Raw genomic sequence first — 17,831 nt, 5'->3', positions numbered from 1 at the left:
CCACGTTCAAAGGCCTCAAATCCCCTTTCTTCCCCATACTGATGCTCGGTTTGAGCTGCAGGAGATTGTCTTGACCATGTCTACATGCCTAAATGCACTGAGTTGCCGCCATGTGATTGGCTGATTAGAAATTAAGTATTAACGAGCAGTTGGACAGGTGTACCTAATAAAGTGGCCGGTGAGTGTATATACAGTATGCATAACAGACATATACAGTGCACACATATATACAGTATGCATAACACAGACATATACAGTGCACACATATATACAGTATGCATAACACAGACATATACAGTGCACACATATATACAGGATGCATAACACAGACATATACAGTGCACACATATATACAGTATGCATAACACAGACAGATACAGTGCACACATATATACTTTCGAATGAGTTTTCTAAATTCCTGGGTAGCTCTGAGGAGACTGGGGGGGGGAGGGATTTATCGCCAGTCGATCCGCAAATGCAGAGAATGGTAAATTAAAGTCCCCTCCCATGATTAGGGCCGCTGGGGGAAGGTTAGATAGCTATCGAAAGACTTTTTTGTAAAACTTAATCTGACCCATAGTAGGGGCGTAAACATTACACAGGGTGAGGGGAATGCTGCGTAAGGAGCCCTGGAGAATAATAAATCTGCCCTCGGGGTCAATAATAGTGTTTGTGACCTGGATGGGGCAAGAGGTAGCTATAAGGATGGCTACTCCCCCTCGATGTCCATCACTATTGGCCAGGAACGAGGTTGGATAGGAGTTCTTTGCGAATGCACACAAGCCTGAGGCGTCAAAGTGGGTTTCCTGTAGGAAGACCACATCTGCCTTTTGAGAGCGTATTTCTCTCAGGGTCATTTGGCGCTTGGCGTTAGAGTTCAATCCTTTAACTTTAAGGGTCAAAAAGGTAACCATTGCATAACAAATGAGTAGTCAGAGAGCATATAATTAAGCCTACCCCGCATTTCGGAGAGATCCACCAGATTTCAGCTAGAATTGTGTGCGTGGTACCTGGGGAGAAACAAGAGGAGGGGAGACAATGTGTCTATGAGGCCCCTAAAGTCCTCTTTAGTAGGTAAATTTTGCAGCAGCAGTTGTATTTCTGAGGACACTGTGGGGGAGAACTTTGCGGGAGATCCGCCCAGAGAGGCTGATTTGCTAGGGGACCCCCAAGGGTAGCTATCTTCCTGCATGCCTGGCAGTGATGGTGTGGCCCCCAGATCGTCTTCTGGAGAGGCATGCTAAGCTGTTTGGGCTGCCCTGTAATTGGGAGAGTGGAGTGGCATGAGGGCTACAGCCCGGGGAAGGGAAGAACCCTCATCTGATAGGAGCCCAGGACTCAGTTCTGTGGGCTTGCAAACTTTTCTTTGTGACCCCTCCGGCAAACCTCCACCCTCCTGGTGTATGCATAAGGGGGAGGTTGCCTTGGGTATCATGGCAGCCTCCTGCGGTGGTTCATCCTGGGAGGGGGTAGTTGATAATTCCCCAGCCACTATAGCCTCATTATCTGAGGTCTGGGCTGTATTAGCCTGGGCTACAGTGAGGGGGGAGACTGGAGGCTCGGTAGTTATCTCTGCCCAAAATGGCGCCTCACTGCCCGCCATGCGGTCTGAGGCCCGGGGGACGGGAGAGGTGCTTCCTACCCTGGTCATTGCCGGCGCCTGCTCCCTCACATGTTGCTGCGTCGGGGGTTGGCTTAGGGGGTTCAGTTCCTTCCTGGGACCCTTTCTTGGGTTGCCTGCCAGGTTTGTAAAGCTGATGGTGCAGATTAGTGGCGACCGGGATCAGGAGCTTCGGCTCACGCGGCTTCCTCCATGCAGCACCAGACCGGAAGTCTCTTCTGATAACTTTTTATTGAATTTTTTATATTTTTCAAAAGAACAATTTTCAAATTCAGGCACAATTTTCCGTTACAGGGTTAAACACAGTGAAAATCTATTACAGGCAGTCCCCGGGTTACGTACAAGATAGGGTCCGGAGGTTTGTTCTTAAGTTGAATTTGTATGTAAGTCGAAACTGTATTTTTATAATTGTAGATCCAGATAAAAAAAATTTGGGCCCCAGTGGCAATTGGAGTTTAAACATTTTTTGATGTAATGGGACCAGGGATTATCAATAAAGCTTCATTACAGACATATTACAGATGATTATTGCAATCTGGGACTATAGTAAAGCATCCAGAGAGCTTCACCAGAGGTCAGAGGGGTCTGTCTGTAACTATGGGTTGTCTGTAAGTCAGGTGTCCTTAAGTAGGGGACCGCCTGTATTATATTTTGATAGATTGGGCATTTTTGGATGTGGCAATACCTAATGTCTTTGTGATTTTTACTGTTTATTTATATTTATATCAGTTCTAGGGAAAGGGGGGTGATTTGAATTTTTAGGGGTTTTTTTATTATAATTTTTTTTTTAACTTTTTTGATTTTTACTATTTCTCAGACCCTCTAGTGTACTTTAACGCTAGGTTGTCTGATGGATCCTACCATATACGGCCATTGTAATCTATGGGTTAAAACGAGCCATGCCAACCGATCGCCGCTCCCCGATGACGACCTCCAACAGGAAGGCGGCACCCATGCGATCACCGATTGCGGGTGTTACCAGTAACTCTTTCATAATGCGACGCTAGCGCACAGGGGGCGGTCCTCGGGCTGAGTGCACATGCGTTTCCAGGGAAACACATGTGATTGATAAGCTGATCGCATACGTTTCCCTGGAAACGCATGTGCGTTTGGGCCGAGAACCGCCCCCTGTGCGCTAGCGCCGCACTAGTGTGCCGTGACACATGGTTGAGTGTGCCGCGGGGAAAATTCCCCAAACTATGGTGCCCCTGTGTAATGCTGCCGCCGCGCCCCCGTGTTTCTGCCCCATACTCACCTACAAGCCGGGGTGGGCGGATCGCCATTAGGAGTGAAGGTACGCGGAAGAAGACATCAAGGGTAAGTATATAAGGTTATTATTTGTATAGGGAAGGCAGCTAGGGTCTTTTTTTTTATTAGTAAAGGGAGGCTGGGGCTTTTTATTAGTAAAGGGGGGCATCTAGGGCCTTTTAATTAGTAAAGGGAGGCCTCTAGGGCCTTTTAATTAGTAAAGGGAGGCCGCTAGGGTCTTTTAATTAGTAAAGGGAGGCCTCTAGGGGCTCTTAATTAGTAAAGGGGGCCTCTAGGGCCTTTTAATTAGTAAAGGAGGGCCGCTAGGGTCTTTTAATTAGTAAAGGGAGGCCGCTAGGGCCTTTTAATTAGTAAAGGGAGGTCGCTAGGGGCTCTTAATTAGTAAAGGGAGGCCGCTAGGGGCTCTTAATTAGTAAAGGGAGGCCGCTAGGGGCTCTTAATTAGTAAAGGGAGGTCGCTAGGGGCTCTTAATTAGTAAAGGGAGGTCGCTAGGGGCTCTTAATTAGTAAAGGGAGGCCGCTAGGGGCTCTTAATTAGTAAAGGGAGGCCGCTAGGGGCTCTTAAATAGTAAAGGGAGGCCACTAGGGGCTCTTAATTAGTAAAGGGAGGCCGCTAGGGGCTCTTAATTAGTAAAGGGAGGCCGCTAGGGGCTCTTAATTAGTAAAGGGAGGCCGCTAGGGGCTCTTAATTAGTAAAGGGAGGCCGCTAGGGGCTCTTAATTAGTAAAGGGAGGCCGCTAGGGGCTCTTAATTAGTAAAGGGAGGCCGCTAGGGGCTCTTAATTAGTAAAGGGAGGCCTCTAGAGGTTTTTATTAGTAAAGGGAGGCCGCTAGAGGTTTTTATTAGTAAAGGGAGGCCGCTAGGGTTTTTTTATTAGTAAAGGGAGGCCTTTTATGACTGTTTTAGTGTCATTTTGTGCTATTTTGGTTGGTGGTGTGCCCCAGGATTTTCTAAGTATAAAAAGTGTGCCGCGGCTCAAAAAAGGTTGAAAATCACTGGCCTAGCGGAACGTGTGACCGCGGCCTTACCGGCTATGGAGAGGTCTCAGCCTGTGAGCCCCCTCCATGCACCCGCAGTAATAGCACTTCACGGGTCGGCTCTTTACTTAGTTAAGAGGTTAAGGACATACAGCCTTTTGATACGGCTCTGCCCGTGAGCCTTCTCCATACAGTGGGAGCCAATGCATGAAGAACTATACGTCACACGTCGATAAGAGGTTAATAGACTTCTCCTCTCAGATAACCTGATAGTAGATGTCAAATACTCACCTCCCCATCCTTATGGGGATCCTTATATCCTTATATTTTCATGTTTTAGAATGAACAGGTTTCCTAGAAAAATAGCTTTATTAACTATGCAAATGAGCCTGAGACGCTCTGCCACTTATAATAGTCTTTATTTATATAGCGCCATCATATTCCGTAGCGCTTTACAAATCATAGGGGACAAATATAATAAAACATGACAGAGCACAAACATTCGTATGGAACAAAAGTGAACAAAATTTTTAAATTGAGTTATGAAGCAGTTGGTGCCTGAAGCGGGAATTTTACATTATTTAGGCAATTTTTTTATTCATAGGTGATATTTCTTTTGATTTGTGGTATGTTGCTTTAGATAGGTTTGTTCAGATTGCAAAATCTTTCTGTATTCTGCTAGCATTGGAAAAAAAAGTTTATCCATGCTGTGAACTGGAGTTCTTAGGAATTAACCCCTTTCCAACATGTGACGTAGTATTATGTCACATGTCCACTGCAGGGGTATGGAGAGGGCTTACAGGCTGAGCTCTCTCAATACAAGGTGGGCGTTTGCCAAATCAGTTGCCATGACATCCTTGGCCTTCGGCAGACCGTCATCAAAAGTCGCAAAAAATTAGACCAAACATAGCTCCGTACACTGAAATATGAAAAAGTTAGCGCCAGAAGGTGGCAAGAATTTTTTTGTACATGAGGTTTTAATTTTTGTAAATGTATGAAAACATTGTAAAACCTATCCCCGCGATCGCACATACCCAAAGAATGAACTAGACACGTCATTTGGGCCGCACAGTGAAAGCTGCAAAATCTAAGCCCACAAGAATGTAGCACAAAAGCGTTTTTTTCACAATTTTTATTGCATTTGGAATTTTTTTACTGCTTCTCAGTGGAATATAAAATACTGTCACTATGAAAGGCAATTTGTTTCGCAGAAAACAAGCCTCCACACAGCTCTTTCCATGTAAAAATAAAAAAAAGTTATGGATTTTTGAAGGTAGAGAGAGAAAAATAAAAACACAAAAATGAAAAAGGGCCTCGACAGGAAGGGGCTAAGACAGACAGTAGTAAAATGGAGTTTTCTTTGCATGAAGAAAAGATCATTAAGATGAAAGCCCCACCCCCTCATGAATAAACCAGACAGCTTTGAGAGTGTTCCGGCGTTGTACATTGTAACACTGCTGCATTTGTTTTAGCACTAGGAGCTGCTTTACTTTAGTAAAGTAGTGCCAAATTTCTGGGTGACAGGTCCTCTTTAAGCATTAATAAAATGTAAGTTTCCTTATTGTACTATTGCTTTCAATTAGGTTGTACCCAGGCTGATTTGGACATTTGGATTTGACTCACATGGATAAAATTCATAAGCAAATACATTTTTCTACTTCTAAGTATCTCCATATTCTTGATGGCCTAACATACAGGCATCAAGATTTGGAAGGTAACATTTTGGTGTTTTATCGGGGAGACTGGGTACTTTTGTCCGGTATTGGGATTGACATTTTTAACGCAGGTATGCAGAATTTGATTTGAATCATGGCTGCGCTGTGTGTGTGGGCGGGTCTCCCCTTTTCAAGGTAAAGCTTGTGGGATTTGGTCACCCAGTCATTGCTGGGTGGACTGGTTTCATTTGAACTCGTCGTTCTTACATGTATTTGAATTTTATTATATATTTAATTATTTATTTAAATGAATTTTTGTGTGACCCATAATAAATGCCAAGGGGGACACATGGTATAAATATGTATAAGAACGGTGTTAGGTAGTGAGAGGGTTAATAGCAACGGATTTGCCACTTTTATTGATATTGTATAAAATGGTATGTTCCGACATTAAACTTGCCTGCCTTGAGAGGTTAGTTGGTCTAGTTGGTTTCCAGAAACTTCTAGTATCCAGGCAGACTTCTTGAGAAGAAGCGGAAGATAGGAAGAGAATAAATAAGAGCTCCAGCATGGTCAGGCACCAAAGTAGAAATGTTTGGTGTCCCACCCGCCCAAGTATATGTTTATATATATTGTTGTATTTTGTTGCTGGCTTTTATTAGTGGGATTTGGTCAGCCAGTCATTGCTGGGTGGATTGGTTTATTTAATTTGAACATTGTCGTTCTTACATGTTGTGACAAAGTCACTATTGAATTGGCAAGAAAATGAAGGTTTGTGTATTACAGCGACCACAGTGTGAATTGGGTCAAACTGGAAGCTGTTCTCCATGTGTTGGTCTCTGGGAAGACCTGGTACAGGACCCTAATTGCTGGAGTGGAGACAAGTGTGATCACTGCTCCAGACCAAAGCTTCCACACTGCAATGGGTCTAACAATGCACCAGGTGTGCAATCCCTTAAAGAAGGGTGTGGAGCAGTCAGAAGTAGCTCTCTACCTGGAGACACAGAGGCTGGACTGTGTGAGAGCCACACGTTAATGACACTGGGTTACTGAATGTATGTTTGATGCTGGCAGGGAGAAGCCCTCCAGTGGCTAGTGAGGGCCGCCAAGTGTTTAGTTAGAGCCGGACAGGTAAGGATATTTATTTGATGTTTTGTTTGTTACTGCTGTTTTTGCTGGAATAAATGCACAGTTTCAACTTTAATCCTGCTGTCCAAGCGAGCTTTGTCATTGCCGACCCCCACGTTTGAGCTGAACCCCTACAATTGGAGGATGCAATGGGCAGGTTGCTAGAGGCAACTGCATGACAAAAGCTGCGGATGAACTTAAACTTTGTGGAAATTTAAAGGGCCAGAAGTCTAATTCCTGGGTGAAAGCAGCTGTGGTGCTGCAAGGTCCAGACAAGACAATGGAGGAGCTGTTGGAGCAGTTGAGACAGTCTAACCTGAGACATGCGCAAGTTATGGCTGATGTGCGACAAGCGCAACAAGAAGTACGACGCCAGACCACTGTGCGGCAGCAAAGCATGGAAAGCCTGAATGCACGTCTGAGAGCAGAGAATAGTATGCTGGCCTCTAACCTGGCTGCAATGTCTAAAGGTCCAAATACACGGAGTAAGAGTACTGTTGCTATGGACAACCAACAGGAGCCATGTTGGGGATGTCTGCAGGTGGATCACTGCATGAAAGGATGTCCTGTTGCTAAGAGGCCCAGTGTTTTGTTGGAGGTGCCATCTAGGAGGAGTAATACTGTTGCTACAAGCAAACAACCTCAAAAACGCCTGGACATATGGGATCGATTTTCTACAACAGAAGAATTGCACCATACAACCCAGCACCGATACCAAACCCCTGATAAAGTGAAATATCCAGGAGTTCCTGGTAAGAGTGTTTGGGGCTTTAAGGGAGCTGGGAGGACTGTAAACACTGTGAAAAATAATGTTACAGTGGGCTTGGGAAAGCCAGAGGTGCATAATTATGGACTAACCAAAGGGCTGGTGAAGTGTGCGTGTTACCAGAGGCTTGGGCACGTTTCCATTGACTGTCCATTAATGGTTAAACCATCTGCTGGTTCTGATCAGATGTATGATGTGGTCAGAGGGAACCAAACTCCAATACCTGTGATTACACAACAGGTGCAACTTCCAAGGAAGACATTTGAATGTACGGTGGGTGGAATCCCATTAGGGGTTTGTTTGGTTCCAGACCAAAAGATTTCCAAAATCATGCCAGAACTAATAATGTTTCTGAAGGTTGTTCATGAGACCCACAAGACTGTGACTTTAAACTTTGAGACTGAGTTTGGAACAGTGGAACATGAACTTGTTAAATCTGATGATATTGATGTGGAGATTGTGCTAGGCCGAGATTTCAAGTTCTGTGGGGAAATTCTGGGGAAAAAATATGTTCTTGCTAACCCTGATGTTTATCCACAGGAGACAAATTCCCCAAAAAGTGCTGAGATCTCTCAGAAAGAACCCGCATCCATAGCGCCTTTATCTGATGATAATAATGTGTGTAATGACATGATATGTGATAACACTGTCACCCAGTATTCCTCTGGTGTACACCTGCAGCCTCACAGTGCAGAGTCTATAGACTTGGCGGTAGGTGCTCTAGAGCTTGTGGAAACGGAAAATGACATGGACAGATCTGTGCTTAACAATTCTAAGTGCTCGAGGGCGCACCCAGAGGTTGAGGCTGGTGATGGGGAAAATTCACTGTGTGAGAAAAATGTGCAATCACATGAGGTCAATGTGGTTGCCAATGGTAACACAGAAAATGTAATGTCTATGCCAGTGTTAAGCAATAATAATGTATTTGCTAATATAGACCAATTATCTCCTACACTGACAGGGAACAATGAGAAGATGGACATTTCTGTGGGGGAAGCAAATGTAGTGGTAAATGTATTTTCTAATGTGACCACACAAGACAGGGAGGTACATAATGGTGGGGAGATTTGTACTGACCATGTAACCTTCCACTCACATAACACATATGCAGGTGATGGAAGTGACGCTGAGTGCTGTGTGGAGATGACTGATTGTGCTGTGTCATTGCGTTCAGAGAAGTGCCCTGGTGTGAATGAAGCCATAAGTGATGCAGGTGCGTTTCCAGCTGGAAGAGACAGTGAGGTGGGTGCACTTGTAGTGGATATGGCACCTGTCAGTGAGGTGGGTGCACTTGTGGTGGATATGGCACCTATCAGTGAGGTGGGTGCACTTGTGGTGGATATGGCACCAGTCAGTGCTGAAACGCCCAGTACTGAACCAGATAAATATGGGACAACTTCCCTAGGAGTCACCAGTGTTACTGATGTTATGGAGTATGACACAGACTGGCACAATTGTGATGAAAATAAAAATAGTGAGGACAAGATTTCACCCCTAGAAATTGTGCCCCCTGCAGGCAGTTATAATGAAAGAGATAGTGACTGCTGTGTAGCGCTTGATCATGTCAAAGGGATGAAGGGAGCCATGGATATGGATTTCAGCCCTGGTTCTGTGAGTTATGCTGCAGAGCAGGATGAGGGTCCTGACAGCTTTGTAGAAAGGACCTCTACCTTGAGTGAGATACACAAACTGAGTGTGCCTGAGAAGTGTAATGGGGAAGTGATCTTTGCTGACCCGATGGAACATTCAGGTGATAAAACAGAGGCAGATTCCTTGGTTTCCAATGTGGAGGGAAGTGTAACAGATGTAGTGGTGTCTACTACAATGACTTCTCTTGATTTTCAAATGGCTATAAATGCTGGGAATGGTAAGGATAACAATACAGAGGATAGTAGTGATGCATGTATGTCGCTCATGGACACTGGCTGTTCTCATACACAACTGATGAGTGTCTGTGGTGATCAGAACACTAGCTTGCGGTTTGAAACAAATACTTCAGAAGATGTTGGGCTGATTGTATTGTCTTCAGACCATGGTTATAAGACACATGAGGAACCTATGGAGTGTGTGCATGTGTCCTGTGCGTTTAATGTGATACCAACTACACAGTCCATATTGCCAGTAGATATGTCCAAAGTTGCTTTTGAAAGCTTGAAGTGTGGTGTGACTGATTCTAAAAGCTGTTTGCCCATAAAATCTATATGTGTGCAGGATGTGGAGCCTGAGACCTGCTTTGTCCAGGCATCATTATACATGGACGACATCCCACGCAGGAAACCTTATTACAAGGGGGTGAGCATGTTACAAAAGAAAGATGTCCATTTAAAATTTGGAAAATTTGACCCTGGAGGTTGTAGTCAGGTGATCCCACCTACGGTTGTTATCAAAGGGGGGGGATATGTGACAAAGTCACTATTGAATTGGCAAGAAAATGAAGGTTTGTGTATTACAGCGACCACAGTGTGAATTGGGTCAAACTGGAAGCTGTTCTCCATGTGTTGGTCTCTGGGAAGACCTGGTACAGGACCCTAATTGCTGGAGTGGAGACAAGTGTGATCACTGCTCCAGACCAAAGCTTCCACACTGCAATGGGTCTAACAATGCACCAGGTGTGCAATCCCTTAAAGAAGGGTGTGGAGCTGTCAGAAGTAGCTCTCTACCTGGAGACACAGAGGCTGGACTGTGTGAGAGCCACACGTGAGTGACACTGGGTTACTGAATGTATGTTTGATGCTGGCAGGGAGAAGCCCTCCAGTGGCTAGTGAGGGCCGCCAAGTGTTTAGTTAGAGCCGGACAGGCAAGGATATTTATTTGATGTTTTGTTTGTTACTGCTGTTTTTGCTGGAATAAATGCACAGTTTCAACTTTAATCCTGCTGTCCAAGCGAGCTTTGTCATTGCCGACCCCCATGTTTGAGCTGAACCCCTACAATGTATTTGAATTTTATTACATGTTTAATTATTTATTGATTTAATTATTTATTAAAATGAATTTTTGTGTAACCCATAATAAATGCAGCACCTTATATTATTCCACAAAAAAAGTTGTCTGTGTATGTTATTTTAAGGGGCCGGTGAAGTCGCTTTCTCTCTTGAGTTATCCTGTAATATGCACCAATCCTATGTAACCACTATATGTGTGTATATGACTATTTATCTGCGACTTTCATAATACTCTCGATTCTCCCTATCATGATTGCTGATGATTTATTAGCCATTGCTTATGTGACCCTGGATACATTGTCTATGTTTATATTTTATTTTTCAATCCAAATCTTGTATATTTTATTGTCATTTCTCTTTTTAATAAATCATGTTAAAAAAAAAAGAATGAGGTCCTTACTCATACGAGCTTACTGTCTATGAGGAAGAAGGGGTAAATGGAGGTAAAAGGGCTTGTCTTCAGTCTTTATAATATATCCAAGAAAACCCCTAGCAGTAAATATCTTTCCTTTCATTGAGAGAAGGGAAATCCACTGTGGATCTGCAGCAAAAATCTACATGCAGTGTATTAGAAAATCCACATTTCTGGCTAAAAATAAAGTTTGTACAATGTAACTTTGATATTTCATAGATTTTGAAAACTACTTAATTAGTATGCAGCACAAAAACAACTGTATTGCAGTATATTATGAATACACAGTATCCAAGACCACCAGTTGTCATAAGAACGGGGAGCGACAATCTCTGCAAATATCTTTATTATATCTGTCATATTTTGATAGATCGGACATTTTGGGATGCAGCAAACATGTTTATGATTTTTACTGTCTATTTCTATTAGATCTAGGGAAAGAGGCAATTTGAATTTTTTGAGTTTTTTATTTATGAAGATTTGGAAGGAAACATTTTGGGGTTTTATGGGGGAAACTGGGTACATTTTTTCGATATTGGGATTGACATTTATAACACAGGTTTGTAGAATTTGATTGAGTCACGGCTGTGATGTAGAAAGGGGGGTCTCCCCTTTTCAAGGTAAGGCTTGTGGTATTTGGTCACCCAGTCATTACTGGTTTGACTGGTTTATTTGATTTGGAAAATGTTGTTTATACATGTATTTTAATTTTATTATATATTTAATTGTTTATTCAAACCCATAATAAATGCCAAGGCCTATATTATTCCACAAAAAGGTTGTCTGTGTATGTTATTTTATGGGGGTTGAGGGGTGGGGAACTTGGTTACGAGTGGATGCTTGATGATACCATGAAAAGGAGCCCCCAAATATAAACTAGGGGACACATGGTATCCCAGTGCCCCCCTTCTGCCCAGATAGAAATATATAAAAGAATGGTGTTAGGTAGCGAGAGGGTTAATGCCAGTGAATACCAAGAGTGTGCAAAGCAGCAGTCAAAGCAAAAGGTGGCTATTTTCAGGAACCTAGAATATAAGACACATTTTCAGTTGTTTCACACTTTCTTGTTAAGTATATAGTTCCACATGTGTTAATTCATAGTTTTAATGCCTTCAGTGTGAATCTGGCTTGCACCCAGGATGAATATCAAGCTATTTCTGTAGTGCTGCGTAGGCCTGTACTTTACATTGTAGGTAGACATCAACTATGAGAGACGAAATGAGAAAACAAATCCAGTAAATCACATTGTATGATTTCTAAAGAATTTATTTGCAAATTATGGTTGAAAATAAGTATTTGGTCACCTACAAACAAGCAAGATTTCTCGCTCTCACAGACCTGTAACTTCTTCTATAAGAGGCTCCTTTGTCCTCTACTCATTACCTGTAGTAATGGCTCCTGTTTGAACTTATCAGTATAAAAGACACCTGTCCGCAACCTTAAACAGTCATACTACATTATGGTGAAGACCAAAAAGGTGTTGAATGACACCAGAAACAAAATTATTGACCAGCACTAGGCTGGAAAGACTGAATCTGCAATAGGCAAGCAGCTTGATGTGAAGAAATCTACGGTGGGAGCATTAATAAAAAAGGTGAAGAAATAGTAGACCACTGATAATCTCCCTCCATTAGGGGCTCCACGCAAGATCTCACCCCATGGGGTCAAAATGATCACAAGGATGGTGAGCAAAAATCCCAGACACACACGGGGGGACCTAGTCAATGACCTGTGGAACGTTGGGTCCAACTGACAAAGGCTACCGTTAGTAACACACTAAGCCACTAGGGAAGTAGTGCCAGACGTTTCCCCCTCCTTAAGCCTGTACATATGCGGGCCTGTATGACATATACTAGAGAGCATTTGGATGTTCCAGAAGAGTAATAGATGAATGTTGATGAATAGATGAATGTCATATGGTCAAAGAAACCAAAGTAGAACTGTTTGGTAGAAACAACTCATTGTGTTTGGAGGAGAGCGAATGCTGAGTTGCATCCAAAGAACAACATACCTACTGTGAAGCTTTGGGGTGGCAACATCATGACGAGGGGCGGTTTCACTGCAAGGGGACCCGGATAACTGATCTGTGCACATGAAAGAATGAATAGGGCCATCTATTGTGAGATTATCTTGGTATTGTGTCACCCAGCTCACTCTCATATTAAAGCTCCCTCATATTATATGTACCCAGCTCTTCCCCCTTTTATTAAAGCTCCCTCTTATTGTGACACCCCCCTACACCAGGAGCATCCACTAATCTTATATCCCCCTGCTGCTCTCCTTGTTATTGTGTCCACCAGTCTCCTTATTATGATTTTTTACATTAAGCAGTAAACACAGGTACATCCCCATTCCCCTGCAGCAGCTTTCCTCTCCTGCTGTTTTTAGTACTAAAGCCTGCAGGCAAATGACATCATCAAATGGCACATGCTGGCTCTGATACACACAGGATTAACAGAGGCACATAGTTAAAGGAAACCTACCACCACAGATCTACCTATTAAGGTAGATCCAGTGGTAGGTGCCTCTAATGTATGTAAGGATAGCCCTTTTAGGTCTAATCCTTTAGTCCCCTTTATCTTTTTTAATCTTTAATTGTGATAATATGCTAATTTACCAAAGAGGCTACTGGGGAGTGGAGTAGGCGGAGCTGAGGCTACACAGCGCGGCTACTCCATGCCCCAGTAGCCTCTTTGATCCTCCTACCCAGATATCTTCAGCCCTCCTCTGCGAAGCATGCGCTCTGCGCATGTGCAGAACGCAGGCCACCGGCTGCGTGATCTGGGGTCCGAAGATATCTAGTAGGAGGATCAAGGAGGCCACTGGGGTGTGGAGTAGCCGCGTCGTATAGCCTCTGCTCCGCCTACTCCATGTCTCAGTAGCCTCTTTGATAAATTAGCATATTATCACAATTAAAGATTAAAAAAGATTAAGGGGACTAAAGGATTAGCCTAAAAAGGGATATCCTTGCAAACATTAGAGGCAACTACCACCAGATCTACCTTAATAGGTAGATCCATGATGGTAGGTTTCCTTTAGTGTAGAGAGCTGATGGCTCTCTGCATTGTCTATGTATTCAACTCTGTTGGCTTCCAGAGGAGGCCAAAAGAGTTTATGTCCTGGGACCTATCCAGGAGGGACAGCAGGACAGAGGTCAAAATCCAGGACTGTCTTGTTGGATCCAGGATGGTTGGGAGGTTTGAATAAGTATTCCCTCACTGCTTCAGCTTAAGGACCAGGGCCTTTATCACTACAAGAGGTACAGGTGCCTTTAAAACGCTGAAGCAAGGCATTGGAAACTAAATATCAACTAAGCAGAGCGGTGGGTTCCCCTGTCAACCGCTTGTTCTGCAGCAGAGAAGTGGAGAGAAACTGCCATAATTACCTCTCCTCTGTTTGGAATAGAGATAATTGGTGTCCAGCAGCTAGCAGCATAACAAAGTTTGTTCTCTTCTATGGAGTAAAGAAAGGAGAAGGTCAGCCGAAGAGCTATCTTGTCAAGCTCACACTTCTTTTTCAGAAAACTGCCTAAAAATGGTCTAAAGCCCAACATAAATAGGCCGCAGAGCATTTCATATGCAAAGTACTCCAGTATTATGGCGTAGCCAGATTGAAAAATCTCTCCCTTATTGATGTTGATGAATTAATGTTCCTTATTTCTATAGACTGACAAAAAAACCTTCTCATGAATTTTTTAGTGCAACTTTTTATCAAATTTTATCATAATCTGTAAAAAAAAAAATAATTAACTGACATTTACATACAGAAGATAAAAACTATACTATAAAAAAGGTACTGTATGAACAGGATTGTTTGAATATTTTCATTACATCTAATACCTTACATATGTTCAACAACCCAATGGATTGAAATGATGTGTCTGACAGGTTGTAAAGACCAGTTCACAGCACTGTTACTTCATCAGTTTTTTTGTATCCGTAATTTTGAGCGAGTAGCATGTGTTGAGGCTACACAGAGATGAGGATTAATTGAATCGGTTATTGTGGCTTTGGCTAATGCAATAACTAAAATGTTAACTGGTCCAAAATTGAAGCGTAACTGTAAACTTCTCTGTTATATCCTCTCAGCTTTTCCAGAAGTGGGCGGGACTTCCTGGTTGTGACATCACCTATGGGCAATGATGCCAGGAGCACTCAGGGCATTCACATGAACTTGCACAAACCACTCAGGCACAGAATCAATATTACTGCTTTTACAGAGATCTAGTGCAAGAGCAAGGCAGGGGACACAGAGCACTGGATCACACAGTTATCTACTACATCAAAGAAAAAGATATAATAAGGATGTATTCACCAGTGGCATTAACACATTCGTTTTTAAACACAGTAGAACAGGTGAGAAGAGGAGATTTGCCTGATTACATAGCTGTTAACATTTTAACACGTGTTAATATTGCGTTAGCGCATGTGTTTGTTAAATCTCCTCAGCTGTTCTGATGTGTTTGAAAACGCATGTGTTACTGCCAAGTGTGAACGTACCCTAAAATATGTCTACCTACACTATAAAATACATATAAGCTGCCCTCTATCTGCAGACAACCCCTTTCCTGTGCAAAGAGATCCGCTCAAAGAGGTTTCCCTGTATATACACAGTGCTTTGTGTGAACGATCTGATGCCAGTCATTTGAACTGATGGGTGTAAATTAGTTCTGGTGGGTGTAAATGAGTGTAGATTAGAGAATTGTCTAGCTTAGCTTAGTGCAGAGCTAGGTTTTTATACTTTACAGTTGCTCTTTGAACGGCAAAATTTTGTATTGAATTTGTTTAGACCTAAGAATGGGAAATATGTTAGCATGCTATAATTTAAGAATTCTACACATTGTGGAGCATTGTGCACCAAATCGAAATTTATGGAATAGTCAAAAACAGCTCCACACATGACCATGGGTTGTCCATTGTATTACAATTAAGTTCCATTCATTTCTCTGAGCTGCAATATTAGCACAAACCATAGCCTCTGGTGACATTATTTTTGGGATAAATCAGCCAAGTTTTTCAACCCCTGAACAACCCATTTGAACTGTCTGTCACTAGTTTTACATAATTGATGACATGGCCAAATGCTGACAATGAATGCTTCCAATATGTTCACATACTTATAAGAAAACAACCCCTTAAATGACAAAAGGAATTATATAAACAGTGTTTAGGTAGTCAGCATTCAAAATTATTATTATGGTTTTAATCTTGAGCTCATTACATAAATTAGAATTTGAATAGATATAATAAAATAATTTAAGAAACGATGGAGCAGGGTATCCAATTTGTAGTCTCTTGAATCACAACAATTCAGTTTTCTCTGTATCTACTGGGAAGTAACATTTACAGACACGACTACAGTGACAGCACCACTACAGTCTTGTAGACATAACTCTACTCAATCCTCTTCTTTTAGCAAGGCTGGAAGAATTAACTGGTTCTAGTTTTGGCGCTTGAGGTCTGTGGTTTAATGCCGAATATGTAGCTTTCATTGCTGCCTAAAAGTACAGAAAAAAAGCTGAATTAAAATTTTAATCATGTTAGTATTTTGTGAATGAATACATAAGACTGTAATATGGTTAAGTAACTGTCTAGAGACAGGCATTCAGCCATTTATCCTGTTTTATTTTGTATAAAAAAGAATATAGAGGTAGCGGCCGGGTTGCCTAGAGGATAGGTTCTGTAGATTTGTTGTTAAACTGAATATGAGTTTGTAACAGGAATATTTTTAAGTGTAATGCCTCTTGCACACAAACATTTTTTTTAGGTATGTTAAAGGGGTTTCTCTTAATATGGATGAACACTTAAGGCATTAGATAGTTTAAAGAAAATAGAAAATAAAAACTCTTTCACCTCTGAAGATGGCCGTCTGGTTCCAGTGGTGGCTCTGAAATCTCAAGGCTTCCAGGCCAACCAACAGAAGTGTTGACGTCACTACTATTCTACATGTGACGGCCTTAGCTTTCATATCTGAATAAACTGGACATGACCACTAAGACCATTTACTTATTACTTGTGAAATAAACATGACAATAGTCCCTTAAACCTGTACTTGAAATCCTGGTGAGAGCTTGCCATGGTAAGGTTAGTATATTCTCACAAATCCCTGTAAATCTGCTCCAGATAACCCACATGCAGTTGTTTTGCCACATTTAAATTAATAAGTGTTTAATGTAAGTTAGATTTGGGCAGTATAAAATACTATCTGAAAATATAACAAACAAACCTTTGCAGCGTGGAAATCATGGCGGCTTAATTGGTCTTGTGACAAGTATTCTCTGTTGACAATCCATGGGTGCTGCAAAACCTGACTTGCTGTGAGACGTTGGTGAGGATCTAGGTGAAGCATTTTAGATACTAGGTCCTTCAGAAAAGAAAAAAAAAACATTTAAACATTTAACTAGTTAAAGATGATGACTAAATATAGGGGATTTCTGGGCATTACGGGGGGGGGGGGGGGACGGATAACATGAAAGACGCTTAATTCTGCTTGACTAGCTGTTCATGTGACATCTCCTGGTACTTGCCAAGATTTCATGTCCATAACCAGAGTCCTGTCTCTAAATGAACAGGCCCATCCCAAGTAATATAGAGGAGCAGAGGAATCATCAGCCCCTCCTTGCACTCTATCTCATGGCTACCACCAGGAGATAGGCTGGAGAGGACTGGAGTAAGAGTCTGCTCTGCCTTGCTTTTCATCAGTTTCTGCTATAATGTTTTTACTTTTTTCAGCACATTGTACTGAATGAGGAGGAAAATTCCCATATACTGCCATACTGTAGTATGGCAGTATATGATAGGATCGATCAGACAACCTAGGGTTAAAGTACCCTAGGGAGTATGAAAAATAGTAAAAATAAAAATAAAAAAAAGTTTTAAAAAATCAATAAAAAGTTATCAATAGGTCGCACAGTCCTAAAAATTATAGCAATGACCACCATCAAAAGTCGCAATAAATGATACCACCCACAGCTCCGTACACCAAGTATGAAAAAATTATTGGCGCCAGAAGATGGCAAAATTTGAAAAAAAATTTTTTTACAGGAGGTTTTAATCTTTGTAA

At 42.2% G+C, this 17,831-nt stretch overlaps 1 protein-coding gene across 1 annotated transcript in view; it reads right to left on the bottom strand.

The window, feature by feature from the left end:
- Positions 1-15,949: 15,949 nt before the first annotated feature.
- The window catches only part of RPS6KA2 (ribosomal protein S6 kinase A2), a 123,465-nt gene continuing 121,583 nt past the window's right edge, over positions 15,950-17,831 (bottom strand). Inside the window, exons 20-21 of the mRNA XM_072141275.1 lie at positions 16,995-17,132; positions 15,950-16,266 (exon numbers count right to left, since the gene is read on the bottom strand). Coding sequence (XP_071997376.1) covers positions 16,141-16,266; positions 16,995-17,132 — 264 coding nt within the window. The 3' untranslated portion in view covers positions 15,950-16,140. The remainder of the gene's footprint in view (positions 16,267-16,994; positions 17,133-17,831) is intronic.

This window comes from Engystomops pustulosus, chromosome 3 (genome assembly GCF_040894005.1).
Source record: "Engystomops pustulosus chromosome 3, aEngPut4.maternal, whole genome shotgun sequence".
Taxonomy (NCBI): domain Eukaryota; kingdom Metazoa; phylum Chordata; class Amphibia; order Anura; family Leptodactylidae; genus Engystomops; species Engystomops pustulosus.
The sequence above is the reverse complement of the archived record's forward strand: the minus strand, read 5'-3'. Positions and strand labels throughout refer to the sequence as shown.